The sequence below is a fragment of the Falco biarmicus genome, chromosome 7, assembly GCF_023638135.1.
Source record: "Falco biarmicus isolate bFalBia1 chromosome 7, bFalBia1.pri, whole genome shotgun sequence".
Lineage (NCBI taxonomy): Eukaryota > Metazoa > Chordata > Aves > Falconiformes > Falconidae > Falco > Falco biarmicus.
The window spans coordinates 37,559,762-37,583,972 of record NC_079294.1 but is presented as its reverse complement, the minus strand read 5'-3'; the positions used below and the strand labels follow the sequence as shown (position 1 = coordinate 37,583,972).

Here is a 24,211-nt window from a genome sequence, read left to right as displayed (position 1 = left end):
TTGCCATACAAGCTGCAGAGCCACCCACAGCTCTTGTCAAGCCTTCAGTTAAAGGCAGAGCACCCTTCATTTTGCCTCGGGATGGTCAGCTGAGCACAGCATGTCGACACCAAGCTTGGTTATGATTTATCAGATCGCCTCCTTGCAAAGCAGACTGCTTGGGAAGCAGGGTTACAGAAAATAGGCTTTCAAGCCACTTGGTAGAGAAGAAAGCTCTTGCTTGCAATAGCTAATATCCAGAAGGGAAGCGCAAAAAAATGTTACTTTATTTAATGCACTGCTGGAAGACTTCTCTGGTATGAAGAGTGAGAAAACAGCGTAACAGCTGGTATTTCATATAACTAAGAGCAGCCAGTAGGGTTTAGTAGTCCTGCCAATTTTATTTTTTCCCTTTCATACCTACTGTTCTGGTTATTATTATACATCCCTCCCACATAAATATACCTACAGATAGCTTAGAAGCAGAACCACCGAGCATCTGTCTTTATGGATATTAACAAGTGGGAGAGGTGTCTCCTCTGCTTTGTCCTGTACACGCCATCAGGCAGGCCAGATCTGACTTGCAGGCTGTGGACTTGTTTGATTAAGCAGATATTAAGAGAAGATTGGAAAGCTACAATTAGCAGAAGGTTGGAAGGCAAAAAAAATTGCTGTTCCAGACTGTGAGAGGCTGTCTAAAATAGAAAGATTTAGGAAACTTCAATTGCCATGGTGTGTTTAGACCAGCAAAAAAAAGCGGACTGAGCAGTAGAAAATCAGCACTAAAAAGGACATGCTCATCTGTTCTAGGAGCAGAGATGCCATCATCTTCAACAGACCAGATGCTTCTGAATTCTCTGCACTGTGGGCTGCCCTCTGTACCCCTGTCAGATTACCAGCTAGGCAACACCCCTTCTGTCACAGTCACCAAACAGATATAAATCTAGATTTCAGCATTCACAATTCTCAGATTCTCTAAGAGCCCTCTTGTCCTTTACACATCAAGAGGCATTTAGGGCTTAGAGGACTTGAATATGCATTGCTTTGTCTTGGCCATGCCAAGGATTCCTTAGTGAATGAAGAAAAGACATGTACTCCCTCCCTCTCCACTCACAGGGGCACACTGCTCTGTCTGTGGATCACAAAGGGGAGGACTAGACTAGAGAGCAGTGAAAATAACCAAACGGAAGCTTTTTAGTACAAACTGAGTTTGTTATCTTGCAGAGCCCTCCTTTTAGGAAAACTACCGTTCCTAAATTTGGTTAATGAGATCTGTGTGTCATCATAAATTGATATAGTAATTAACTGAGATTAATCCTGTTCACATTAGGAAGCTGTGTGAGCTTTTTGATCTGAAGAGCTGTCTAAAAATGTGTTTATTCATGTATAATGCATCTGACAAGTGCTTCAGTTGAGGAGAAGAGAATAATGAGACTGTATGAAAGACTTGAAATTTTTTTCTATCTTCAGTTTTACAGGGAGTGAGTTAGTTTGAAACATTTAACGGAGAGGTTAAATCTCCCAAACCCGTAGGCTGGAACAAGCCCACACCGTCCTGGCAGTCATTGTAACCAGCAATAGGGTCGAGAGGATATGAAAACTTAAGTACAATTCAGACTGGAATGATTAGAGAAGAGAGCTTAAGGGAAGGGGAAATAAAGAAGATTTGCATCCACATAGCACTGTACATTTTACCAGACAGTATCTAATTTGTAATCAAGGGACACACCCTTGCATCTTTACAAGAGGTCAGTGCCTTGAAACTTGCTACTCCTTCAAGAGCAGTTCGCAGGAGGCTCCTGTTTTTTTCTGGTTTGTCTGAGCAAGGACTAACACCTCTACCAGTTCTATTTAGCTAACAACTGCATCAGGTTTCAAGTATGGAAGATGTGGCAGTGCTACCCGATTGACAAGAACTTCAGTGCACGCTTCCAATATAGAAAACACGTCCAAGTTATGTGCTCTCACTTCTGTAGGTTATAGTATATGTCACAAGTGCTCTGGCAAGTTTTTTCATCATCTCAGTACTATTCAGAAGATGCAAAAAGAACATATGTAGTGCAGCACCATTAAGTTCCAGGGAAAAAGGCCTGTAATTTTAGAAATTACTCTTTGATGTAAAGAATACAACACAGCATTTTTATCCCTGGTAAAAAAGACTGCTCTGGTCTTTGGGACTTCAGTGCAGTGTCGTAATTGCAAGATTATATTACAAAGATCTCATGGAAGAAAAAAAATCACACAGGCATCATTATGTAGGGGTGAGGCAGGAGAGTCACTGAGCAGCATCACTGTGGCATTTACTCTGTGCTAGTAGGACACTAAAAATATTGCCTCTGTAAAAGGGGACAGAACGTCCTTTAAGTGAGCGTGCTCGTGGGCGATTTGATGTAGCTTCCCTGACAAGTGAAATTAGAGGATTTGGCTGTTGGAAGAAATGAAAGGATGTTTCTTGATTCAGAAATGAAAATTTTCTCCAAAAGACTTGCCAACTCATTAATAGGAGCTCGATGTGATTTTCTGCAAATGTGACCTTAACCTCTACATTTGTAGGAGCATCCTGCAAAAGGAATTTATTCCTGCTCACTATTACGGGCTGGCAAAAGCATGCAACAAGGAAATTAAAAAATTGGTTGGCTCCAAATTGGGGAAGTATATCTAATGACTTCCTTTAAGGTTCCCTTCATCCCAAACTACTTCCTACAAGCTGTGTAAAGGCCAATAGCTTTCGCCAGCATTCCACAGCGTGGATTATGATGCAGGAATCCTTCTGCTTGACTCTTGAGACATGAGAAAATCACTTTTACTTCAGGCCAGGCCCATCATGTGCACCTGACCTACCAACGCCTGACAGACTGGAGCTACGTTAATGCCCTCCAATGAGTTACAACAACTGGGGCTGGCTCAGCAAGCAGCCAGTGCTTGGGAACCAGATGAAGCTGCTTTGTGGGTTAGCACCCAGTCCTACATCCTAGTAGGGCAGCTTTGCACTAGACCAGATGGCTCCTCAATGTCGAGAGGATATGCTTCAACTTAAAATTAGTTTCTGGATCTTCAACCTCACCTTGAGTTAATTCTCCTTCAAATCAAAGCAGGTACACACTAGCAAGCAAAGGCTGGTGCCGACATTTTAGCAAGCACTTATTGCTTCATCCATTTATTCCAAAACAATCTCCTGGGGACATGAGAAGCGTTGATACCAACTTTTGAGTACCACTTGCATGGGTGGAGGATGGCAGCACACTAGACTGTCAGGCTCCACTTCCTGCCCTAACACATTCCCTGAGCGTTCTTGAGGTAGCCTGAGCCCAAACAACATCAGCCTTGAAGTCACTGCCCTCTTCTCAGTGTGATTCAGCCTGGGGTGCTGTCTACCCAGATACCACAGGCGTGAGACTTGTGGCCAGGGATTTCAGCTGCTCCTCAAAGCCACACCTGGGTGGTTTAGAAATGGGACCATGAATAACCTCTGGGGCTCAGGAAAAATAGCCAGTGAGACTTTCTACATGGATGTGGTATTCCCTTAAAGCTCAGGGGAGGAGCCCAAATGAAAACTCAACATAGCTAAACCAGGCAATGCCTTACCTGCACCACAGGCTACTAGGAGGATGAGATATTATTTACTCTTTTACACAGCATCTGTAATAACCAAACCTGACAGGTTAGGACAACAATCAATGACTACGCTAAGGGGGGTAGGGGTGGGAAGCAAAACAAGACTCATTTTAAGTCCACTATGTACAAACGAAACAAGTATAAGACTTTGAAAATGAAAACCAACTACTACTACAGAGAGCAGAGTACTGCTGAAGGGCTTCTGTGAAGGCAGGAAATGCAGAGGCCCAAACAGGGAGATCTTCAGAGGGAACTTCCCCTACAGAGTTTTGTGGGGAGACCTGACAGCACCATGTTATCTGATTCAGGGGATATCTCAAGGATCACAATCTCAAAAACTCATAATTTAGGGTTTTTATGAAGCTCAAGAGAGTGGCAAGTCCGAGTTCAAGAGTAAAATCTTTAAAAGAAAGAAAGGAAATAAAAGAGGGCTGGTTTTAATAATTTTGTGACTCAGACTGTTAATTTAAATACCACCAAGGACCAATTTATAATGCAAGAGGCCAATCCAACTTAATACATGGCTGTATTTTTCCATCTCCCTACCTGAAAACTTAAAATCTGTATGAAAATTATTGTACAAATGGGTTTCTGCCTCATCTTCCACAGCCCTGAAAAAAAAGACAATATTTATGAGAGTAGAGTAGGTGGGTGCAGAATTATATTCAAAGTACTACAGTATTCAGCTGTGAAATGACTGTGAGTCAAAAGTTTCAGGGCATTTAAGAACTGTAGACTATTGAGGATATTTTTGTTACCTCATAGGTTTTTTTCCTTTTTTTAATTTTTGAAACTTTAGCCTGAAGGGACTAACAGCAACTTTGCAAAAACACCAAGGTCAGATATTGCAAACAGCAGTTATGACTATAGAAAAGCATTAATCAGCAGATGCTGCAAAAGACCAGTACAGGTCTGGAAAGGAAAGCAAGTTCTGCAGTGCAGCAGTGCCTGAGAGATATTATGAGCAGCATTTCTTCTGAAAGTGTGACTGGTGAAATCAGTGCAGAAGGATGCAGCTGAGATGCAAGGCTGAGCATTGGCCGAGCACATCCCCAGAGAACAGGAACCTTCTAGTCACAAACCTACTGTGCCATTTCATTCTTTTAGCTCTTCAGAGATTGGCAGTGCTTTAAATGGGAGGCCAAGCTACTGTTAAGTGGTGTATTTACAGCACACTGCAAGGCATAACATGAGTGATAGATGTACTCTGTAAAGAGGATCATTAACACTCGGCCTACTAGGAGCTGCAACTATTCAGGACTTTGAGCTTAAGAAAGAGAGAAAACACTGATTTGATAAGGTTTTGTTAAGGTTAAGAACTCTCTCTTACATACTGTTTCAGATGAATGATCTATAACGAATTCTGTGCTTTTAAAGAGGAGGCTAGATGATGCTATATATTGAATTCACTTAGCTCTGATTTCAAAGTGCCTTAAGACTTTAGGGACTAAATTACCACTATCTGGCAGTACAGCTGCAATATTTGCATGGCACATCACAATAAAACCCAAGTGTGAATGGTTCAAATGTGACCCCATCCAGACGTGAGAGGGAGGGTGTGGAGGGAAAAGAGTGGAATGGCTCATTTTCTCTAGTAATGCTCTATCACTATACTAACCCTTGCAACGGTGCTCAACAATTGCAGTATGTGCACAGACTGTTCTTACTGCGGAAGAGCTTTAACTATCTGAAAACAAAACAAAGGAGCACTATAAAGTTATCTGCCTGTGGTAGGGAAAGGGAAGCAGTTACAGATATCCTTCTATCATATTTTAGATTTTACAGCAGTAAAAAAAAACCATAACAAAACTACCCATGTGATTTGGAATAAAAGAGAAATGTGTAAGCTTGTACCCATTACTAATGCAATCAATTAGATTTTATATGAAAAAGAAAACCAGCTTTTGTTTATATGCAAAACAGCAAAATACAAAAAATGCCCCCGGCTCAAGTCAGATACTACGAAACACAAAAGATGAGCTTTCAACCACTGTCAGATCTTAAGACACTGGTAGCTGTTTGCAGCAAAAACTGCAGCAAGGATCAGCAACTTCACCTTCTGACTGGTACATAAAATGCATGATGCCACTTCACAAACACAAAAACGTGGGATTTTGAAGTATTATTTATATTGCCAGATGTAACCTTGTAGCACAGTGCAAAAATGTACAGCCAGATGGTGTGGCCAGTTTGGAACCATAATACCTTTTCCAGGATTTCAGTTGCTGGAGTGAGACAATTTAAAACTTGGAACTGTTCATGCAGCTCTGCTTAGTATTCTAAACATGCACCACTTAAATAATTCAAATTGGACTGCGCAATGCAGCGCCTTCTAAGCTGGGAAGTCAGCTGAGTGTTGTGCTCACTAGATTAGATAATTTGAGCATGGGAAGGGCATCGTACAGTGCAGTGAAAATTATTTTTTTCCCAGGACACACTGGAAAGCAGCTACAAATTGAGCTGTAACCCTTGCAGGTACAGAGCACTAACAAGTCTCTATTTATTTTCTTTTTAAAGAAAGCGTGTGTTAATGTTAGTATCGGAAAGCCGCCTAGAAAATTTTCAGTAGTAGTTGAGGTAGCCTAACAGCTGGGCTAGTCCTGACTCAGCAGGGTAATGCACATTCAACGACCTTTAAGAACCAGCTTAAATCCTGTGATATCAAGACCTAGCAATTCACTTAAAGTTAAGCCTGTGATTACATATTTTAAGAAAAGAACTGGTCCTTGGCACATAAGCAAGTTTTACTAAACTCACATCCTGGCACAGGCACTGTTCAGCACTCCATGCTCTTTTGATTAGAAAAGTGACTTTTATAGACAGAAGTGATCTGGCACAAGGTAGTTCAGATCCACACTAGTTATAGTTACACTAGTATAACATTAATTAGGGGAAAACTTATTCCAGGATAAAAGAACAATTTATTCACTGAAGCTTATTTTTCATCAGGGAAAAGATTTACAATAAACTGACAAAATCCATCCAATACCTCAACAGCAGTTCTCACTTGCTGTCACAACCCCAGAATAAGTGGCGTAAGCTAGAACAACCTTTATGTTCCATTCCCACTGCAACCCATGGCAAACTTCTCATGAGCTCAAACAGCAGAGATTTAAGGCAGAAATTGGCCAGCACATTTAAGTATAACCACATTTTCTTTAACATTACTGATGGGGTGCTCTGTTAAATAGGTCCAATCAATGATTGATGTGAAGTGCATCTGAACACCTTTTATACAAACACCTTTCCCTGAATTGCCAAAGAAATTTGCTTTCAGCACTTACTGCTTCCCACACACCTCAGATCTAGCAAAATGTACTTGACAAAGGTTCAAAGGGGTTTTTATGAACTGCCCATGCTAATTGTAGCAGCTAGCACAGGCCTGTAGGAAAAGGTTGTCCTCCTTTCAAATCTCCACTGTAAATTTAAGACCTCTTTTGAAGTTTTTTCAGCCTTAGAAATGCCTAGAGACTTTGACATTTGAGAACAGTGATCGTATGGAAGGGAGCAGATCTGGCATAAGGCTCGAAGGCAGAGATGTGTGCATACACAGGACTTCCTGAACAGAAAAAGATAAGTGCAGTTACCTTCAGCTTTTAACGCTGACTTTGCGTGTCCTATGGCTTCCCATGGAGACGGAATATCTAGGAACACCGCATCTGCAATATTTGAGACACCAAACCCATTTTTGCAGACATCCTGGTTGGTCACGGTAACCAGATGCTCCACCCCATGCTCTCGAAACTCCTGCCTGGCCTTCTCAGCCCTTTGTTGGTGGAACTCCACTGTGTACAGATGCCCTGTGGGAGCCACTGTCCTGATGAGAGCATGGGAGAGGGAGCCACTGCCAGTACCTAGAAAAGACAAAGAATGCATGAAATGCCTTTTGACAGTGCTAAACATTAGAACAAAGTTCTTCTCCATGAGTCCTCCTGCTTGGAACACTCACTCAAAATGCAAATGAACAGAAATGATTGGTTAAACTACTGAAAGAGAACAGTCCTTCCTTCACAAGGGAAGAGGGACTAAATGACCTAGGAAACAGTCTTCAGGGACCTCAAGCATTAATTAAAAATCTGGCAAACTCAGGACCTGTCCTATCTCCCTGGAGCAGAAAACTGATGACAAGGGTCAGCCGTAGCTCAAACAAGTGCCACAAGAGAACACAAGGAAGTAAATGCAACAGGAAAAATTCTGGGAAATTAACCAGAGAGGTTTCTTTCAAAGTGGCTTTCTTTCAAATTTTAACATATTTTCAAAACCTTATACTTCATTAAAATAAAGAAGAGATGCTGGCAAGGGTCTGTGCTTGAAAAGCCTGTTGGTATCCATGCAAACAAATGGCCTTCAGAATGTGGACTCTGTTTTGCCCAGGCCTCTTAAGAGATGCTGGCTATCCTCAGCTCCCACTGAAATTATCCAAAACTAAGGTCTCTTGGCTTCTTACAGTCACACTGAACAAATGACCCGCTTTTCACAGGTGACTTACACACATACATGCCTACACAATCTTAACTTAGTCTAATGAGATCCATCACACCACCTGAAATTGCATGTAAGTACAATTGCCATGGACAACCAGGGACTATTAGGAGACATTTTTTCCCTTCTTTTAGTCTGATAATTTATAGAACTTATTTTAAATGATCCACTGGCATATTAAATAGATGAGTGACTAATAACCACCGTTTTCACTGAAGAAAACACCCATATAGCAATTCACATTGCAAATTACTCACTCAAGTGGCATTTAGCCGAATAACCCCCCAAACTCAGAACTCCACAGCAACCCCAAATTATCTGTGTTTACTGATTTATAATTCTGTACTTAGAACACATTTCTCCTGTAGATAGAAAATCTATTTCTAGCTATCTTCAATGACTGTTCAAGCTAAATTTCAGCCTGAAGCAAGTTCTTTCAACTAACGTAGATCTTGAAAAAACTTAGAAAGGACAGAACCTGAAGTACAGCAGTGGTGGAAAAAGCTGAGAAACTAGTAGAAAGGAAATTAATTAGGGAACACAGGGGCTGGTACAGCTGTCTAATTGCAGCAGTATTTTCCGTAACCTCACAGGAAGTTAGAGCATACTGAGGGATCCAAGGTTCTTGCCCTCTAGTCACATAAAGGGAGAAACATCGTCGTGGCACTGTATTTAATCTGACAGCTCTGAAAGGGGAGCCATTCAGACTGTAAACAGAGCTCAGTGCCCATGTTTGCCACTGGATCAACCAACTGCACTGCAGAATCAGCACTGCTCCTCTGCTTCCCTCTGAGAGGGCTCTGACCCCACCAGGCAGACTAGCACTCTCCCCCCAGCTTTAATGGGGCAGATTAGAGAGGAGGGAGGACCTCCAGATTCTGGCACCAGCCTCAGAGAGGTCCAAGGAATGAGAGAAACTGACACACATGTATTTATTTAAAGTGAAAATCCATTAATTCATGCCAGTATTAAAATAAAGCAAACAACAGGCAAAAGACACTTAAAAGTGCACACATTAAAAACTATCTGGTCACGGCATCTGCAGGCTCTAAATGTCAACATAAAACTTTTCCCTGGTCAAAAGAAGTAATGATAGGACAGGAGCCAGGTAGTTTTAAAAACTTGATATATGTGCATAGCAAAGAAATAGCATATCATAGTTTGGGTTTTGGTGGTTTGGGGTTTTTTAAATGACAAGAGCAGGGAACTATTTGCCACAGGATGCTAAAATGACTGAAATTCTGCCTTTACATTTCATGCCAAAAGGCAGGATTGCACAACTGAGAACTTTTGCAAACTGATGGAATTTAACTATTTTACCGCTCAAATGGGTAATGCTGCACACTTTCTGCATCTTTCTCTGCTAATCTAAAGTGAACAGAAGGCCTGTTAGCACAGCTGGGCTGTAAGCAGAAGAGAGAGGTAGCATGTGCATGTATCCAGTTTCCTTGTTCATTTTCTTTTACATTTTTATTCATTTTCCTTTTAAACCTGCTCTTAAAAACACCACAGAAGACACTGTTTGTGTCCTTCCTAGGAAAACTCATTAAGATTTTTTTTTTCTTCTTTTCTGGTACTCTTTTTTTATCCACAAACATTCCAAGCCAAACCCTGAACTGAAACCAGGATGTTGGAAGTCACCACTTGCAGGCGTATTACAGACTAAGCTTTTGTTAAAAAAGGTTGCCAGGAATTATTTATTGTTGACAGACTACCACACGCATGAGAATAATACATATGTATCATATTTTAACATATCAAATTCTATCCCCTAACATCATTAATGACAGTATTTCTGAAAATGCTGCCTGCCTTCACCGTGACAACACTCTCAAAACGGCAGGAAACAAAGAACAAAACTGTTATGAATCACCCACCATGGCAAAATCTCTCCTTGAAAAGATGACAGATCCTGAGCCCAGTCCTGTGAAATGATGATGATCCTCAACTCTCATGTGCCTGATAGTTCAGCACGCTTGATGTGATTTATCAGGAATATGAGAGTCTGGCAGTTCAGCATGAGTCCATAGTCAACACCTAAAGCCCAATCAGCACTGTCTACACAAGGCAGGGGTTCAACCCTGTGTTTCTCTGATGTTGAAGGGGAAATGAATATTTATATACACCTTCTCCCCTGCAAATCTGCAACATTCACCATTTGAGTCCTCCCACCACCTTCTCAATTCTCTTTGTCCTTATTTCAATTTCTCTTTGTCCTTATTTCAAAATCACTACTGAAAAAAGCAGCATTCAGCAAAATATTACTGACTTAAAGAGTCTTAGGAACCAGTTTGGAAAGTTCTAGTCAGATTCAGGTTTCCTTGGGAAATGAAAGGTATCCTTAGCATGATACAGAATCAGTCAGGAGAGCAGCAAAATGCAAGAGGTACTACTGAAGATGTGGACTAGAATGCTAGCAAACCTGAAATATCATAGCTGAATTACATGTATAGAAACAAACAAAAAAATTGAATGCTCAAAAATGAGTATGTTGTATCAGAAGAGGCAAGTTAAGAACTGGATGGACTTAAATAGATTTTCATTCTCATATAGGTGCAGTGAAATACCTATGGTCCTGATCTGACCTAGAAAGCAGAAGGTAAGACAATTTCTAGAACAAATACATAGTTTATAATTTTTACACCAGGATGCTTGCCTTTCTGGCAGCTTGTACTATAAATAGCCTTAGAAACTGTTTGCTCTACCACAGGACAACGTCCATGTAACTACAGCATATTAATCATGAATGGACTCTACAGAAGAGAGGTAAAACAACGATAATTCAAACTGTGCTGAAGACATTCTTAACACCACAGCTGCTATTAGGTGAGTACTTAGGTCATTGCTAATGCCTTTGGAAAATATGATGCTCTTTTACACCGACTATTCTGTGATCTTAAACAACTTCATCAATAAGCAGACCTCTGCATTGCAAGCATTTAATGAGACACCCCAGGGTCCCCAGTATGCCATACTCAGAGTTCAAAATCTGAGGAGGAGGCACTACGGATCATGTAGATTAGGAAAGGAATCACCAACCCTGGAAGTGTTTAAAAAGCATGTAGATGCAGTGCCTAGGGACATGGTTTAGTGATGAACTTGCTAGTCCTGGGTTAACAGTTGGACTTGATGATTTCAAAGGTCTTTTCCAACTCAAATGACTCTATGATTCTATGATCTCAGTCCAAAGACATGAATTAAGATCCTGTCTTAAAATCACGAGTTAGGTGGCTAACGGCCCTGCAGACGGATGTATCCTTCCCTTCTTGGGCTCAAGCACACTCCACTCTTCTCTGATACATCAAAGCTCAAGGGAGTGTTTCTGCCCTCTCCCAAGACAAGGAAAACACTGCAGTTTTAGAAGGATTTCAATCCTAACAAGTGGACACCTAGATGAAACACTCTAGCTCAGCACCTACTGATACTTCATTTGTAAACAAGAAAGTATTGATCAGATTAACTCCTTGATCATTGCCCTGATCTCAAACACATCTGTTCCTCTCACTCTCAGCTTGTTCAAGTGACAGGTTTTCCACAGAGAAGCCTCCACGCACCTCAGCCATCTTGAGACAATGTCCACATTAAGATTGATTCTCACCTTTTCAAAGCTGCAGTGGACAACACCTGAGCTGTTAAAAAATAACACGTGCTATTTCAACACAGCATGGACACACATCAGAACACCGTCAAGAGAAACATGAGTGTTACCACAGCATCTAGCACAGCACCTAGACTGGTAACTGACTAAGAGACTACATTTTCATAACGTTTTCTGTTTAATCTCGTTTTTTTATCACAAAGGATATTTGCCCAGCCTCCTGGAATCCCACCCATGTTCTGCTACAGTATGTAGTACTCCACTACACTTCCTCACTGCAGGCTATCGCTTGGCTTGTTTTCCGTAAAAATTTCTCATCATGGGTGCTTCGAACTACAAAACGTGATTTAGGACCTACAGATGTTTACAGTTGTCATAAGCAAAAGCATTTTGGAATAAAGCTGAAGAAGCTGAAGTGTATACATAGTTCATATTATTTAGAAACAGGAAAAGCTAAAAGTGTGCAGAGTGTTATTTAATACTGGGTCTCTACAATATCTAGCAACATTTTAACTGAAGTTTCTGCTGCTAAATCTGGCTACCTAAGATATTCCAAAATGAGTAAATACAACAAAACAATGACAGTGTTGCTGTATTTGTCTCCTAGCTACACCACTTAGACCTAGCATTAGTAAGACAGGTCATGAGTCAGCCATGAGAACGGAAGGAGCCTCAAAACCAAAGGAAAATTAATCTTTAGACAGAGCTAACAACTCCACAGCTAATATTTGTCAAGAAACACTGATCAGGAGAAGTCTGCTCATTGTAAATGGCAAGTTTATGTAACTGGAGAATCATTTATGATTTTTAGCAAATATATGAAGAGAGATTAAGCATCTGATGGAAACTAACTCAAAGACCTTACTGCGAAGATACTCAAGGGCACAAATCATTGGTAGCAGAGGTGAGACACAGCAAGAGCAGAGGCAGAGAGAGGGAGGACAAGAGGGAAAGAGAGCTGAAAAAGGAAAGAGCAAATTAAGAAATTCCCTTTACACAAAGTTAGCTCTTCCTTCTGCCCATCTGTTGTGGACACCATGCTGAAATAGGCATTTTAGGCAGCAGGCTGGAGGTCAAAGAGGGCCAGTGCTTACTGACCAGATTGAAGAGCTGGGGAAAGGATGGTTAGGGAATTTTTAAAGGCTGGCACTTCCTACAAAAGGAATGGGAATGTGAAGACTGAGTTTTTCTTTAGAGGTTCAGTCAGAACTTTTTAGGGAGGGATCTTCTGCAGATCAGGCATAATATTGTTATGTTCAGAGCTGCAAGAGAAATGTGCCTGGTGGTTAAGTGAAATGATAAGATGAAAGTGAGTCCAGGAAGTCTGAAAACAAACACTTTAGAGAATGAACAGCATTCCTCATGAGCTGCATGTCAGCCACAAGTCTGAATTCATTAGAGCGATGCCTCATGTGGCCACAGTTTTGGTTCAGTTCTTTGGTATGTCAAGGGAATACTATGCTCTCTGACATTTGTACTGATGAGGCCTTTTGTATACTTCAAAAGGTCCTATACAAGGATTGGTTTTTTTAATTCTTCTTTCAGTCTAACCTTAACAGGTGCTAAGAGGTAGATAAGGGAGAAATTACAAAACATAGACTTAACTCCTATGAACACGTTCCAAAATCATATTAATACAAACTCCGGTCTGTGCTTTACACTAAAGATAGAGCTGCAAACAGTTTACATACACTTCTCCCACAAAAACTATAAAGACATGAGCAGTATTTGTCAAAAAGTCTATAAGCACTTCAGAAGACTCATAAACATACAGCTGACTTGCTGGGACTCCACAATAAACTATTAATCATTTATTAAGTATCCATTAATCATTAAGTCCTCATTATTTTTTTATGAGTGTACTCTTAACAAAATCTATACCCAGGCTGTGAGTTTGAAAATTTCATAACTTTTTGAGAAGCTCTAGTGTAAGGCTGGCTGGCAGCTCTTGTTACTCCTCCACAGAGAAACCATGAGGACCCAGAATACTGTTCTCAGCCTTCAGAAATCCTGTCTATGGGCTCAGAAACCCATTGCTATGTCGCAATGAACAGGGTTTAGCAATTTTTAATTTGGGATTTAGCTGAAGGGGAACAAAAAGTCCAATTAACCTTTTTGCTCATGTGAGTCTGATTTTGCTGAATGCTGAAGGATGGCTGGGACGGTGGTTAGAATACTTTTGACTAAATTACATTTTGTCTAAATACTATGCTTGATTGAAGCCAAAATATTTCTGAGATTTATCAGATTAAATGAGGTTTCACAGTGCCGTACTGTATTCTCTGAGTAATTCTGAGGGCTAGGACAGACACTTCTTTAGGTCTCACCAGGAGAGAGGACAGTAAAAAAGCCTTGAAACATGTCAACTGGAAAGAAAAACAAACAAAAAAAAGGGTTCCGTGCACTTTTGTTTGGAAAAAATATCTGAAAGGTTTCATATTGGTTCCGATGTAGTGTAAAAATAAATGCAAAAACCTCAAAACCTGTTGTCAAATGGAGTTGTTACACTACAGGCAGCTGTAACCACTGGACTGAAAATAACTTTGCCTGGGAAGTTGACATCAAGAATAGTTTTGGAGAGTGTGGCAACACAAAAATAAAAAGATCCAGCTTATTCCTTTATCTAGACAGTGGCTGCACATGCAATGAACACAAATGGGATCAAAGTTACCTGATGAGAATTCAAGTTTCATGCCACTGGGCCGCTCACAGCAGGTATTTTAGCAGCTATCTCAAGTATCCTTTAATTCTAGGAAGATCAGGCTGTTCAAGACTGTATCAGAGTGGGGAATTCCTCAGACCAGTGAGCAATGCTTTCAAGAGATCTCAGCTCCAGTAACAGTGCTACCAGTTTTTAAATCTCAACCTACCTTTATAAATTAGAAATTAGCAGAAGACAGTAAAAGGATCATATTCCTACACCTCCGTCATGAAACATCAGGCAGATGTCGAGTTCCCTTATAGCCTCAATAGAGTATGCTTGGATCATTTTAATTATGCATGCACTGCTGACAAGCTTGCTCTTTATGTATTTATTAAAGACGATTAAAAATAGTAAAAACTATATTAATATGTTTATATCATTTATGACCCATCATAACTAATCAATTTAAACTGCATAATTCAAGTGATATAGAATTAAGCCTTCTGATCATTCTACTGAATTTTTATTATCACACACAAAAGATCATTTATACTTGTATTCACAGCATTATAACATGACACAGAGGGAATTTCATCTTAGTTTTTCGAACGTTTCTTCATACATTTGTGGAGACTAATCCACAATTCTGCTTGCTTGCACTGAGTAAATGCAGGACACTCTCCATGGTCTAATTAGTAAGACCAGAGGAAAAGAGCCTGGCCTCTTTACAATGCCCTCTTTGCCAGTCCATACAGCAACTATGTGTAACAGTTCAACTTCAAATAATAAAACAAGACAGACCTCCATGCTAATTAATGCTCAAAATATATCTAAAACCAGCACCAGCAGGAAGCAGACTCAAACGTCATTACTAGACCAGATTTCCTGTCTTGTTTCTATTAATTGCCATTGGACTGGTTCCGTCTAGGCCACACAAGGTTAATCTAGAACTAATGATTTTGGATCACTGAATACTGTCTAATTTAGGATGGCACCAAAGTAGGTTACATCATCACACTGGAGGCTCTGGTTGTCAATACCTGTAAAATTTTTAATTCAAATCACCGCTTCTGGTCAGTTGCAAGCAGATTTGCAGTAAGTTCTCTTGCTTCAAGGTTAACCAGATTAATTTGATGCCATACTCTTTCCTTCCTTCTTTGTGAACAGTGACCCTTTCAAGGACAACTATAGCAGTAATACCATTTACTTTTCCTGGAAAGCTGAAGTTATAATACTTTGACAGCATAGACATTAAAATAAACTTGGGAATGGTTTCCCATTAGCAAAAAGGATTATTTGTGGCTAGGACTTTTGACTCATAGCATTTTGGGGAATCTGAACAGGTTACCTCATCAAGTGTTTCCATTTCTTAGCAGTTTAGACAAATGAGCTTTTGAACATTTTCACCCTTTCTAGGTACCTTTGATGTTACTGAAAACATTTTATGTGTAGCTTTATTTGCCTGTTCCAAGTGAGGCAGAGCATGGAGCAATTAAAATCTCCCCTACCCTGAGTAATTTGCTGCTTTTATTTTTCCCATCCTGCCTAAACATAGCAGGGAAAAGCTGCCCAATGAATACTACAGCTACTTCCCATGACAAACCTAAAAATGCCTGATCATCCTACAGATCAAATTATAAACTCACAGGACCCAACCATTTTAGCAGTACTTCTGCATATGGCTTTGGCTGTTTCAAGTGCTGCCATACAGCAAGCAGCACCATATACCACCTGTTCCTTGAACGGTGCAACTGGATGCTGAGATAAGTGGTGTTTCAGTTGTGTTGGAAAGCGGTCATTATGCCTGAAAAGCTGCCCAAAATTATGCTTGGATGGGATGTGGAAATGTTAAATGTAAAAAAATACAGTGCAGCACAACCCCACCATGTCGATCCTTTGCCATACCTATGCTTGAGAGGGAAGTGTATGAAACTGCTTCACAAAAACACTCAAAGGAAATAGCCAGAAAAAACAAAGACAAACTATTTCAGTTTGGTTTTTCCCAAATCACCGCAATGCACTCAAATCAAGCAAGCCTCATACTGCCTGCAGTAATAAAGTCATGAAGGCATTATTATAAACCGTATTTAATCAGGAAAACATTTATTAATATAAAAATTCACTCCTTACTTGCAAATGAAGCAAAATCATAGAAGCTGTAATAAATTAAACCAAGTTTAGAAAAACACAGCCCTGTGATGAACACATCAAGCACTGTATTATACAGCTACAGTCATTTTGCATGCAGTTGCAGTGCTACAAGTGGATCACACTTTGGAAGAGAAAGACAAAGTATATGTACTTACATGGTACAATGTTATTTACATCTATTTATTTATATCTACTTACTTCCGTTGTTAGTTCAACACCCTATCATCAGTCTCTTTCACTGGGTTATCTCAACTATGTTTTCTGAAACTGAAAATTCACAGCCTGAATTTTGACTGAAATCATGTATTTAAGAGTATTTTTGAAGTACTTAACAACAGTTTTAGAAAAGGGAAAGAAAAACATGTATATATTTATTCTAAGAAGATGAGTTAATCAAACACATACGCAAAGGTATACCCATACATAAGGCCAGCGTACCAAGGTAACATCACTTGTTGAAGAAAGAGCAGCTGATAACATGTGCACATGAAATAGAATTACTTGATGTGCAGGCTGGGAAAATTGTATCATAATGACAAAAAAAGAGTTTTCGCAAAATGTAAAGATAAGCCTGTTTTTTCATGAAAGTGTTGATGTTAGTTTTTAATAAAGGATTTCAACATATTAATTATTACCTGATTCACATACTATGGAGCCTGGCTTCAGTTCTAACATCATGGTGATTATAGAGATGTCAGTGGAATACAGAATCTGCGTCCTGTGTGGAAGATTCATGGTCCATAGTTCTGGAGTTGGATGAAGAATAAACACCCATCCCCCTTTACTGCAGGTCACTTTAGAGCCGTACTTCTTGCCTATGAGATCCGTGGAATGCCTGATGACCCCGTACTTAGTCTGAGTTACCGTGCCATGCTGGACTTTCACAGGAAACATGGATTCATGGCCCAGGAACACAATAGCTGTGTCACCATCCTTTATTGTATCTTCATACTCAACAAAACTCATCGTGACAGTCTTGCAGTTGGCTGACAGTTGTCACCTAGAAGAGAATAAATACATTAAGAGAGCTTTGCAGGATCACAATGGAGCTGAAACTACAAACACAAAACCAAGTAACTTTATTTTCCCCAGTACAGAACAAAACCACGCTATGCAAGTAAGATGTTAGCAAGAGAATTCCATGAAGTTCAGGGACCTACCCCCGCCCTGCACTCAAGTAAAATCAATGGAACGATCCCACAGATTTGAATATAACCAGTATTTTTCCCATTTTATGATACATTTTAAAGAAAATTTAGGAAATTCATTATAATTTACTCAACCTGCTCTACAACACTACTGAAAACCTGCAAGTTAGTACCAATTTCAGCACTCTGTTCAATTCCAGTTCACAAGCTCTCAGAGTATGTTGTTATGTAGTAACTGCTGGCTTATCCCTGGTGATCTACAATATATGACAACTGTTACTTGCCTGGATATTAATTACTAGGTCCGCTACAAAAGTTTATTTGAAAGTTTTCCAAATGAAGGTTTAGAGATAGGATAAAGATAGTATCTGCATTAATTTATGTATAAATTTGACTAACTACAAGGAAAAAAAACTATCATGACCTTTAATTTGCCATTGAAGGTGCAAAGTAATTGTCTGGGAAGTGATCTGTGCTGTAACTAAATGTAAACAACCATTTGTGAGCTAATGCAAACAGTTGTATTACTTTAGCCCCATGGTCTCAGAACCGTTTAGAGAATTATAATTAAATTTTGTTGTCTTTGAGAAGACAACCTAGAAATTAGAGGGCAGCTTACAATGAAATCTGGCATTGCCTTTCAGATAAGGCAGCTAACTACCTAAGCTGCAGGTTCATGGAAGGAATTGTTCAATGAAGTAACGGTCATCCCAAAGTTAGAAATGAAAGCCTACACAGAAGGCTCTGAAAGTCAGATTTCTGGTACTTCTTCCCTGAGAGAATTGAAAGCAATTTTACTTTCAGTTTCAGAATATTTATTTGATTCCGGTGTTTTTGTATTCAATGTATAACAGCTTGGTCCTACTTCATAATTGTAATTAAAAACTTTAGCTCTCAAATTCTAGTCTGTTTTTGTTGACCAAAACTTGCTGTAGTTCAATTTGCTGTCAAGCTGCTAGACTTATGTTTTCCACTGCAGTCACTGAGACTGATAAACAGATGTGCTTGTGGCCAAAACTTCCAAAGATTATGACATGCTTATTGCATAAGGTATTCAGATGCCAAAGCAGAATAGGCCTGTCTGGACATACGATGAAATAGTAGGAAGGGCATCCCATGAATTCAGGAATGTATACGTACTGGACTTCGTGAGATAGTACAAATGTTTAACCACGTTTTACAGCTTGCACCTTCCAATTATATTCACATTTTAATCTTTCATAAATGACAACAGTAGTTCTCATTCTGGATACTAATAATGCAATGCAGTTTTCAGCTCTTAGAGCAGTAGCATGTGAAAGGACATCAGCTGTAATCCATTTCTTTCACAGTATTTACACCGTAGTTACATTCCTGTGCAAAAGCAACATTCCTGCAGCATGTCTGCAGGGACATGGAGAAAACTATTCTCCATTTGATTACACAAACTGGCTTTTTGTTTCTTTGCCTTCCTTTGAGCCTCTCCACTTACCACAGCTAATTGTCACCACTGTGTACACTGACATCCCAAGTGACGAATCTTCCAGGCTCGGATCTCACCTGGCACGTTATATTCATACACTTGGGGTAAACTTGGGGTCTGTGAGGAGCCTGGCTAGTTTCTCCATGTCTCCCTACGTGAAGGAGCACAGCGATCCACACTCATTTGCATTCATTTGCCATAATTTTCAATCATTTTCCCATTCCCTGCCAACGCAGCGCCTCACGCACTGCTGTTACAAGTCTCTCCTTCACCCTCTGGGCAGCACGTAGGTGTCCGGGCCCAGCATGGCGCCTGCCACAGGGTGCTGTGGAGCGGGAGGGGAAGGCGAGGCAGTGCCCGCTGGCCAGGGGTCAGGGCTTTTCCATGGGCTTGCCCGGACGGCAGCGACCTACGCTCAATGACACGGGTAACCCCTCGCAGCCTCCCAAATTCAAACCACAACAAGGATTCCGTGTTCCCTTCACCAAACCCCAGAAACGCCTCTGCCTCTCCCGAGCGGCTTCCACACAGACCTGGCAGGCTGCCTCCCCCCTCTCCAGAGGCCCGGCTGCCTGAGGCGGCAGCAGGGGAAACCTCCCGAGGCGGAGGAGGAGAAGGAGGCGGCAGGCAGAGCCTGCACAAGCCCCCCGGTAACACGGAGGCTGGTGAACCGGCTACCTGGCCAGCAGAAGGGCCACCCCCGGTGGCGGGTACCCCCCCTCCGCGGGCCGCTTCCCGCCGCGCCCGGGCCGCGCCTGAGCCCACCGCAGCGGACCCGGCAACCCAACGGCTGCCCGGGCCGGCCCCACGGCTGATTGATTTCCTTCCGTATTTGCTGGCGTGGGGGTGGAAAAGCACGGACCCGGCAGGGAAGGGGACAGAGCCCGCCGCGGGGTCAGAGGAGGGATTAGCCAGCCCGCCGGAGAGCAGCATTAACCCGTGACGGGTGCGGGCGGCGGCTCCCCAGGCAGCGGCAGCGCCCTCGCCCCGGAGCGCCCGCCGCTCCTCAGGGCCTCGCGTCCCCCCGTCCCCACAGCCGTTACCTCCCGGGGCTGAGCCCCGCCAGCAGGCCCGGCCCGGCCCGGCCCGGCTCTCCTCACACGCGGTGCCCGCCCAGCGCCTCCTTCCGCCCCGGTCGCAAGCTGCTGACGCTCCCGCCTCCGCCCCCGCCAGCCCTGCCGGGAGCCGGCTTGTCGCCGCCGCCCGTGCCCGGCGCGGTCAGCCCCAGCTGCCGCTGCCCGGCCCCTCAGGCCCCGCAACCCACCAAGGCGCCGGGCCCCGCAGCCCGCCGCCCCGCTGCGCGTCCTCTCCGCGCTCCTTGCTGGGTCCCCGGGGAGGGGAACGGTCACCGACCGCCCTCGGCTGCTCTCCGGGCACCGAGGCGAGCCGGCCGGGGTGGCCCTGCCGGGGGGGGGGAAGGGGGCGGTGGGGCAGTCACCCTCTCAGTGAAACCTGAGGGGGCCCAGTGGGCAGCGGGTCGCCGTGGTCAGCTGTGATGGGGACTGATGGGCCCAGTGGGAGCTCATCATCACCCCTCGAGTGTGCCTGTGGCTAGTCTTGAGGGCCACTGCCAGCAGGGGTGAGCCCATTCCCCTGGGAATAGCTCTGCCTTTGGAGCTGGGCCTCACCTCAGGTGGCTTCCAGAAAGCTCTGCCTGCCCTCCCCCAGGGCAGCCTGCTCGGGGGAGAGGCAGCTCAAGGCAGACCAAGCTCTTCATATGGGTTTCGTAAGGCTGTAGGAGAAACCACAATGTGGGCTCAGAAGCAGCAGAATCGTTATCTAAACCCCAAATAGCATGGTACTAACTCCTACTTCTGTCTCATGTTTAGGATTGAAGTGATGTGGAGAGCCTTGTGTGTCCTGGTGGTATGGGGGATGTAGTTAGGAGGCAAGGAGGAGAGTATCGCTTCATCTTCTGCTTGCAACAAGCCCAAGCCACCTGGCATGGGAGGGGTATGGGCATAGCAGAGAGCATGTGAATCACCCTGGACGTGCAGGTAACGTTCCCAGCTAAATCAGATAACACTCTGTACCGTGCTGTGTTCACCGGTAACTTGTAAGGCACAGTAGTGGAGGAAAAGTCTTCCTTCCACAATCAAGAACATAATGGAGTGCCATTTAGATGACAATTTGTGATTTTTTAAATGAATGTGATTCCATCAAGTATAAGGGAATTTTTGCTCATTCTCTTCAGTAAGAACGTATTTTTTGTTATGCTGTTGACCTGCCCATATTGTAATTGCAGTAGTCTTTGTTATTTAGTTATGAAACTCCTCTCCATCTAATCTAAACATAATGTATGCAGTTTCAGAGGTTTCTTAAACGGCGAACTCCTACTCAGCTGTTTTTCTGACTGGCAATCATGGCTCTACTGTGCCTTTATATTTGCACCTACCTTGTTTTTTCTCTGTCATTTTTAGTGTCATTGGTTATATTTGTCATTGTTTATGTTCTTGCGTCCTTTCTTTCCCATGATGAACTGCTGTTCAGATCACTGGGCTGACTGTATGCAAGACCAAGACACTTAGCAACTCCTAGTTTCCACAGGCACTCAGCTCACTGGCACTGATCAGTAATTTTCAACAGACTACCCAAGCAGCCTGAAAAAATATACCAAGGATAATAACTAGGCAAATATATTTTAAGTGATAAATGTAAATGGGAAGAGAAGTTCATTTGAGCATTTAAGTTAAGCAGATGCAGTTGCAACCATGACTGTTACATTTAATTTTCAAGTGCCGTTTAGTTATCAGTTAGGAACTGGAAACAATTCAGTTGTTTGTAGCACACCACTTTCTCTTGCTGTTTCCTAATTAGGAATATTCTTCTAGATTTTCAAGAAGATGTTTATCCCCTAATTCTTCAGGTTCATCTTAGGTTCACGCAAGTAATTTCAGAAGACACATTCACTAGCTAACACCCATCTCCTCTTGCAGTTGTACACTGCACAACATTTATAATTAAGCCTCTTAGGAAGATAGCTGCATGGCCCATGATTAACTTCCCTTAATTCGTTATTGTTAAAGCTCAGTGCAGAGATCTCTGGAGTAATCGCCCCACCTTTCCATCCTGAGCTGCAGAACAGCAATGTAGCGTATGTCAGTGTGCACTAAGATGTCATCCCAGCACGGAAAATAAGTACTGGTGCCTTTATCACAGTCTAACAGGCCATACAGGCTTATCCAAAGAAAGTATTCTCTCAGCAGATGAGCTAGATAAAACAGTTGATCAGAGGCAGTTGACACACAGCACAGCATCTATAATTAAGTCACTAAGGAAGCTGGGATGGGATGCTGTAACAAAGGTAGGATCCAATCTACACAGCTTTCAGCAAACCTTAAAATGCTGTCTGAATAAAACTCAGTGAGGTAATAGCCACTTCTGACTTACTGCATGCTAGAAATTTGTCAAATAGTGGTAAGGAAAAGGGGGTGGTGGGTCCACTGTTTATTAAACATGTAAATTGGATGTATTTTGGTTTTGAGCCTGTGACTCTCTTTCCGTGTCTTCTTTTCAGAAAAAAGTTTTGTGAAGAAGAGGTGTCTGTTTGTGTCGGAAGTGCTGTAATGAATGGCACATTCAGACTACTACCAGCTTATAATAATGACTGGTATTCCCTGTTCTGCAAGACTGGGAGGGAAAGAGCATACCCAATGAATAGAAATAGATCCTTGGATTTTGGTTTTTGACGTGACCTTGACTCCGTGAATTTACAGAACAATTATATTACAGAGCAGTTGGTCGCTTCTGTGTTTGTGTGGCAATAGATTATGAAATAAGACAAAAGGAGCCTTCAGTACTGACCCTGATTTGCTTTTTTTTTTTTTTTTTGTGAAGAAAAACACCACAAAAGTATGGTGTAATATAATCAAATGCTCTAAGTTTTCTTTCTATTGTTCTAAATTAAAAATAAAACCTGAATGTTTTGCATTAAAAAAACCCCCAAACCAGAACTCTGTTTGCATCTGAGGTCATCCAGCAATATTACATGTATTTTGAGGACTCTGGGTATGATTTTACACTTCCATTCATTTAATACTTGCTTAGTGATGGCATTATTTGCAGTTTACACTGTTCTGAAGCAAGAGCATTGTGTGAAACCAGTAAAACGTACGGGAAGATTTTGTGAGGTTAAAAAGACAAAAGAGACCTAGAGAGAGGATTTGTTCTTTGATCCGGGAGCTAAGAGACCGGACTTGCACAGATGCCGAGCCCGTGGCTTCTACTGAAGATCTGTGTACTCAGCATCTCAGACTATCAGACCTGGAATAACTTGGAAATCTGGACGGCAGCCAAACACAACACATTTTTATTTGAAGCAGCCTGTGCTTTTTATTTTCTAATTATTTCCTCTATATCTGTTTTACTTTTTTTAAATCCTAAGCAGTTCTGTAAAGTGCATACACTTCTTGTTGTTGGGGTAAGGGTACTGGTTGTGGTGCTGAAAGAGTTGTGGTGGGAGTTTCAACCGATGTCTCCTGACATTCACGACTGGTGTCAAAGAGAGCAACCCTGTGACTCAGATCCGTGTCCACACGGGTAAGTACAGTGTTTGGACAGGAGGATAAACTTGGGTTCTGTTGTGAGAAATACACGTCAGAGAAAGATAAAGAAACCATTATGTAAAGGTGAAAGTCAGATCAAGATAGTCACGTCGTTAATGTATTTATTTCTGCAAACAATGGGATTCTCAGCTGCATCTTAGCTTTGCGACAAGCCCAGCTCATCCATACAAAGAGACCAGTGGAAGTCACTGTTTTCGTGAATTGCAGGTGAGCTTTAAATGGGTCAAATCCCAACCTTCCTGCTTTTGTCGTCAGGGAGAAATTGGCCACTCTCCACTCTTAAAAACTTTTTTTTTTGGCACATGAGGAGGAGACTCACTGTGCCTTACTCAACCACCCTATGTCCTTTCAAATTAAACTGTAAATTGAGCTCGTGGCTTCCCAGGCACTGGAGGCGAGGCACAGGGCGAGGGGCTGGCCCCTCCTCTGCCGAACAAGGCACCGCTCTCCGGTGCCGCGGCCCAAGCACCTGATCCACAGCCATGTCGGTGGCTTCTGCTGAGCCAACTCGAGGACAGTTAATCGCTCACGCAACTCAGGGTGTGCCAGCTCCGACAACACAAAGCC

The 24,211-nt window shown here is 42.1% G+C and overlaps 1 protein-coding gene across 4 annotated transcripts in view; it reads right to left on the bottom strand.

Moving 5' to 3' along the window:
- TRMT61A (tRNA methyltransferase 61A) overlaps nt 1-20,472 on the bottom strand; it is a 28,122-nt gene extending 7,650 nt beyond the window's left edge. For 2 of the 4 annotated variants that reach the window (XM_056345447.1, XM_056345444.1), the window contains exons 1-3: nt 20,123-20,472; nt 17,105-17,469; nt 7,182-7,448 (exon numbers count right to left, since the gene is read on the bottom strand). In XM_056345447.1, the coding sequence (XP_056201422.1) occupies nt 7,182-7,448; nt 17,105-17,435 (598 nt within the window). In that variant the 5' untranslated portion in view covers nt 17,436-17,469; nt 20,123-20,472. Of the gene's footprint in view, nt 1-4,140; nt 4,206-7,181; nt 7,449-17,104; nt 17,470-19,088; nt 20,071-20,122 lie in introns of those variants that run through there. The other 2 variants (XM_056345448.1, XM_056345446.1) reach the window with 2 other exon arrangements.
- Between the last annotated feature and the right edge of the window lie 3,739 nt (nt 20,473-24,211).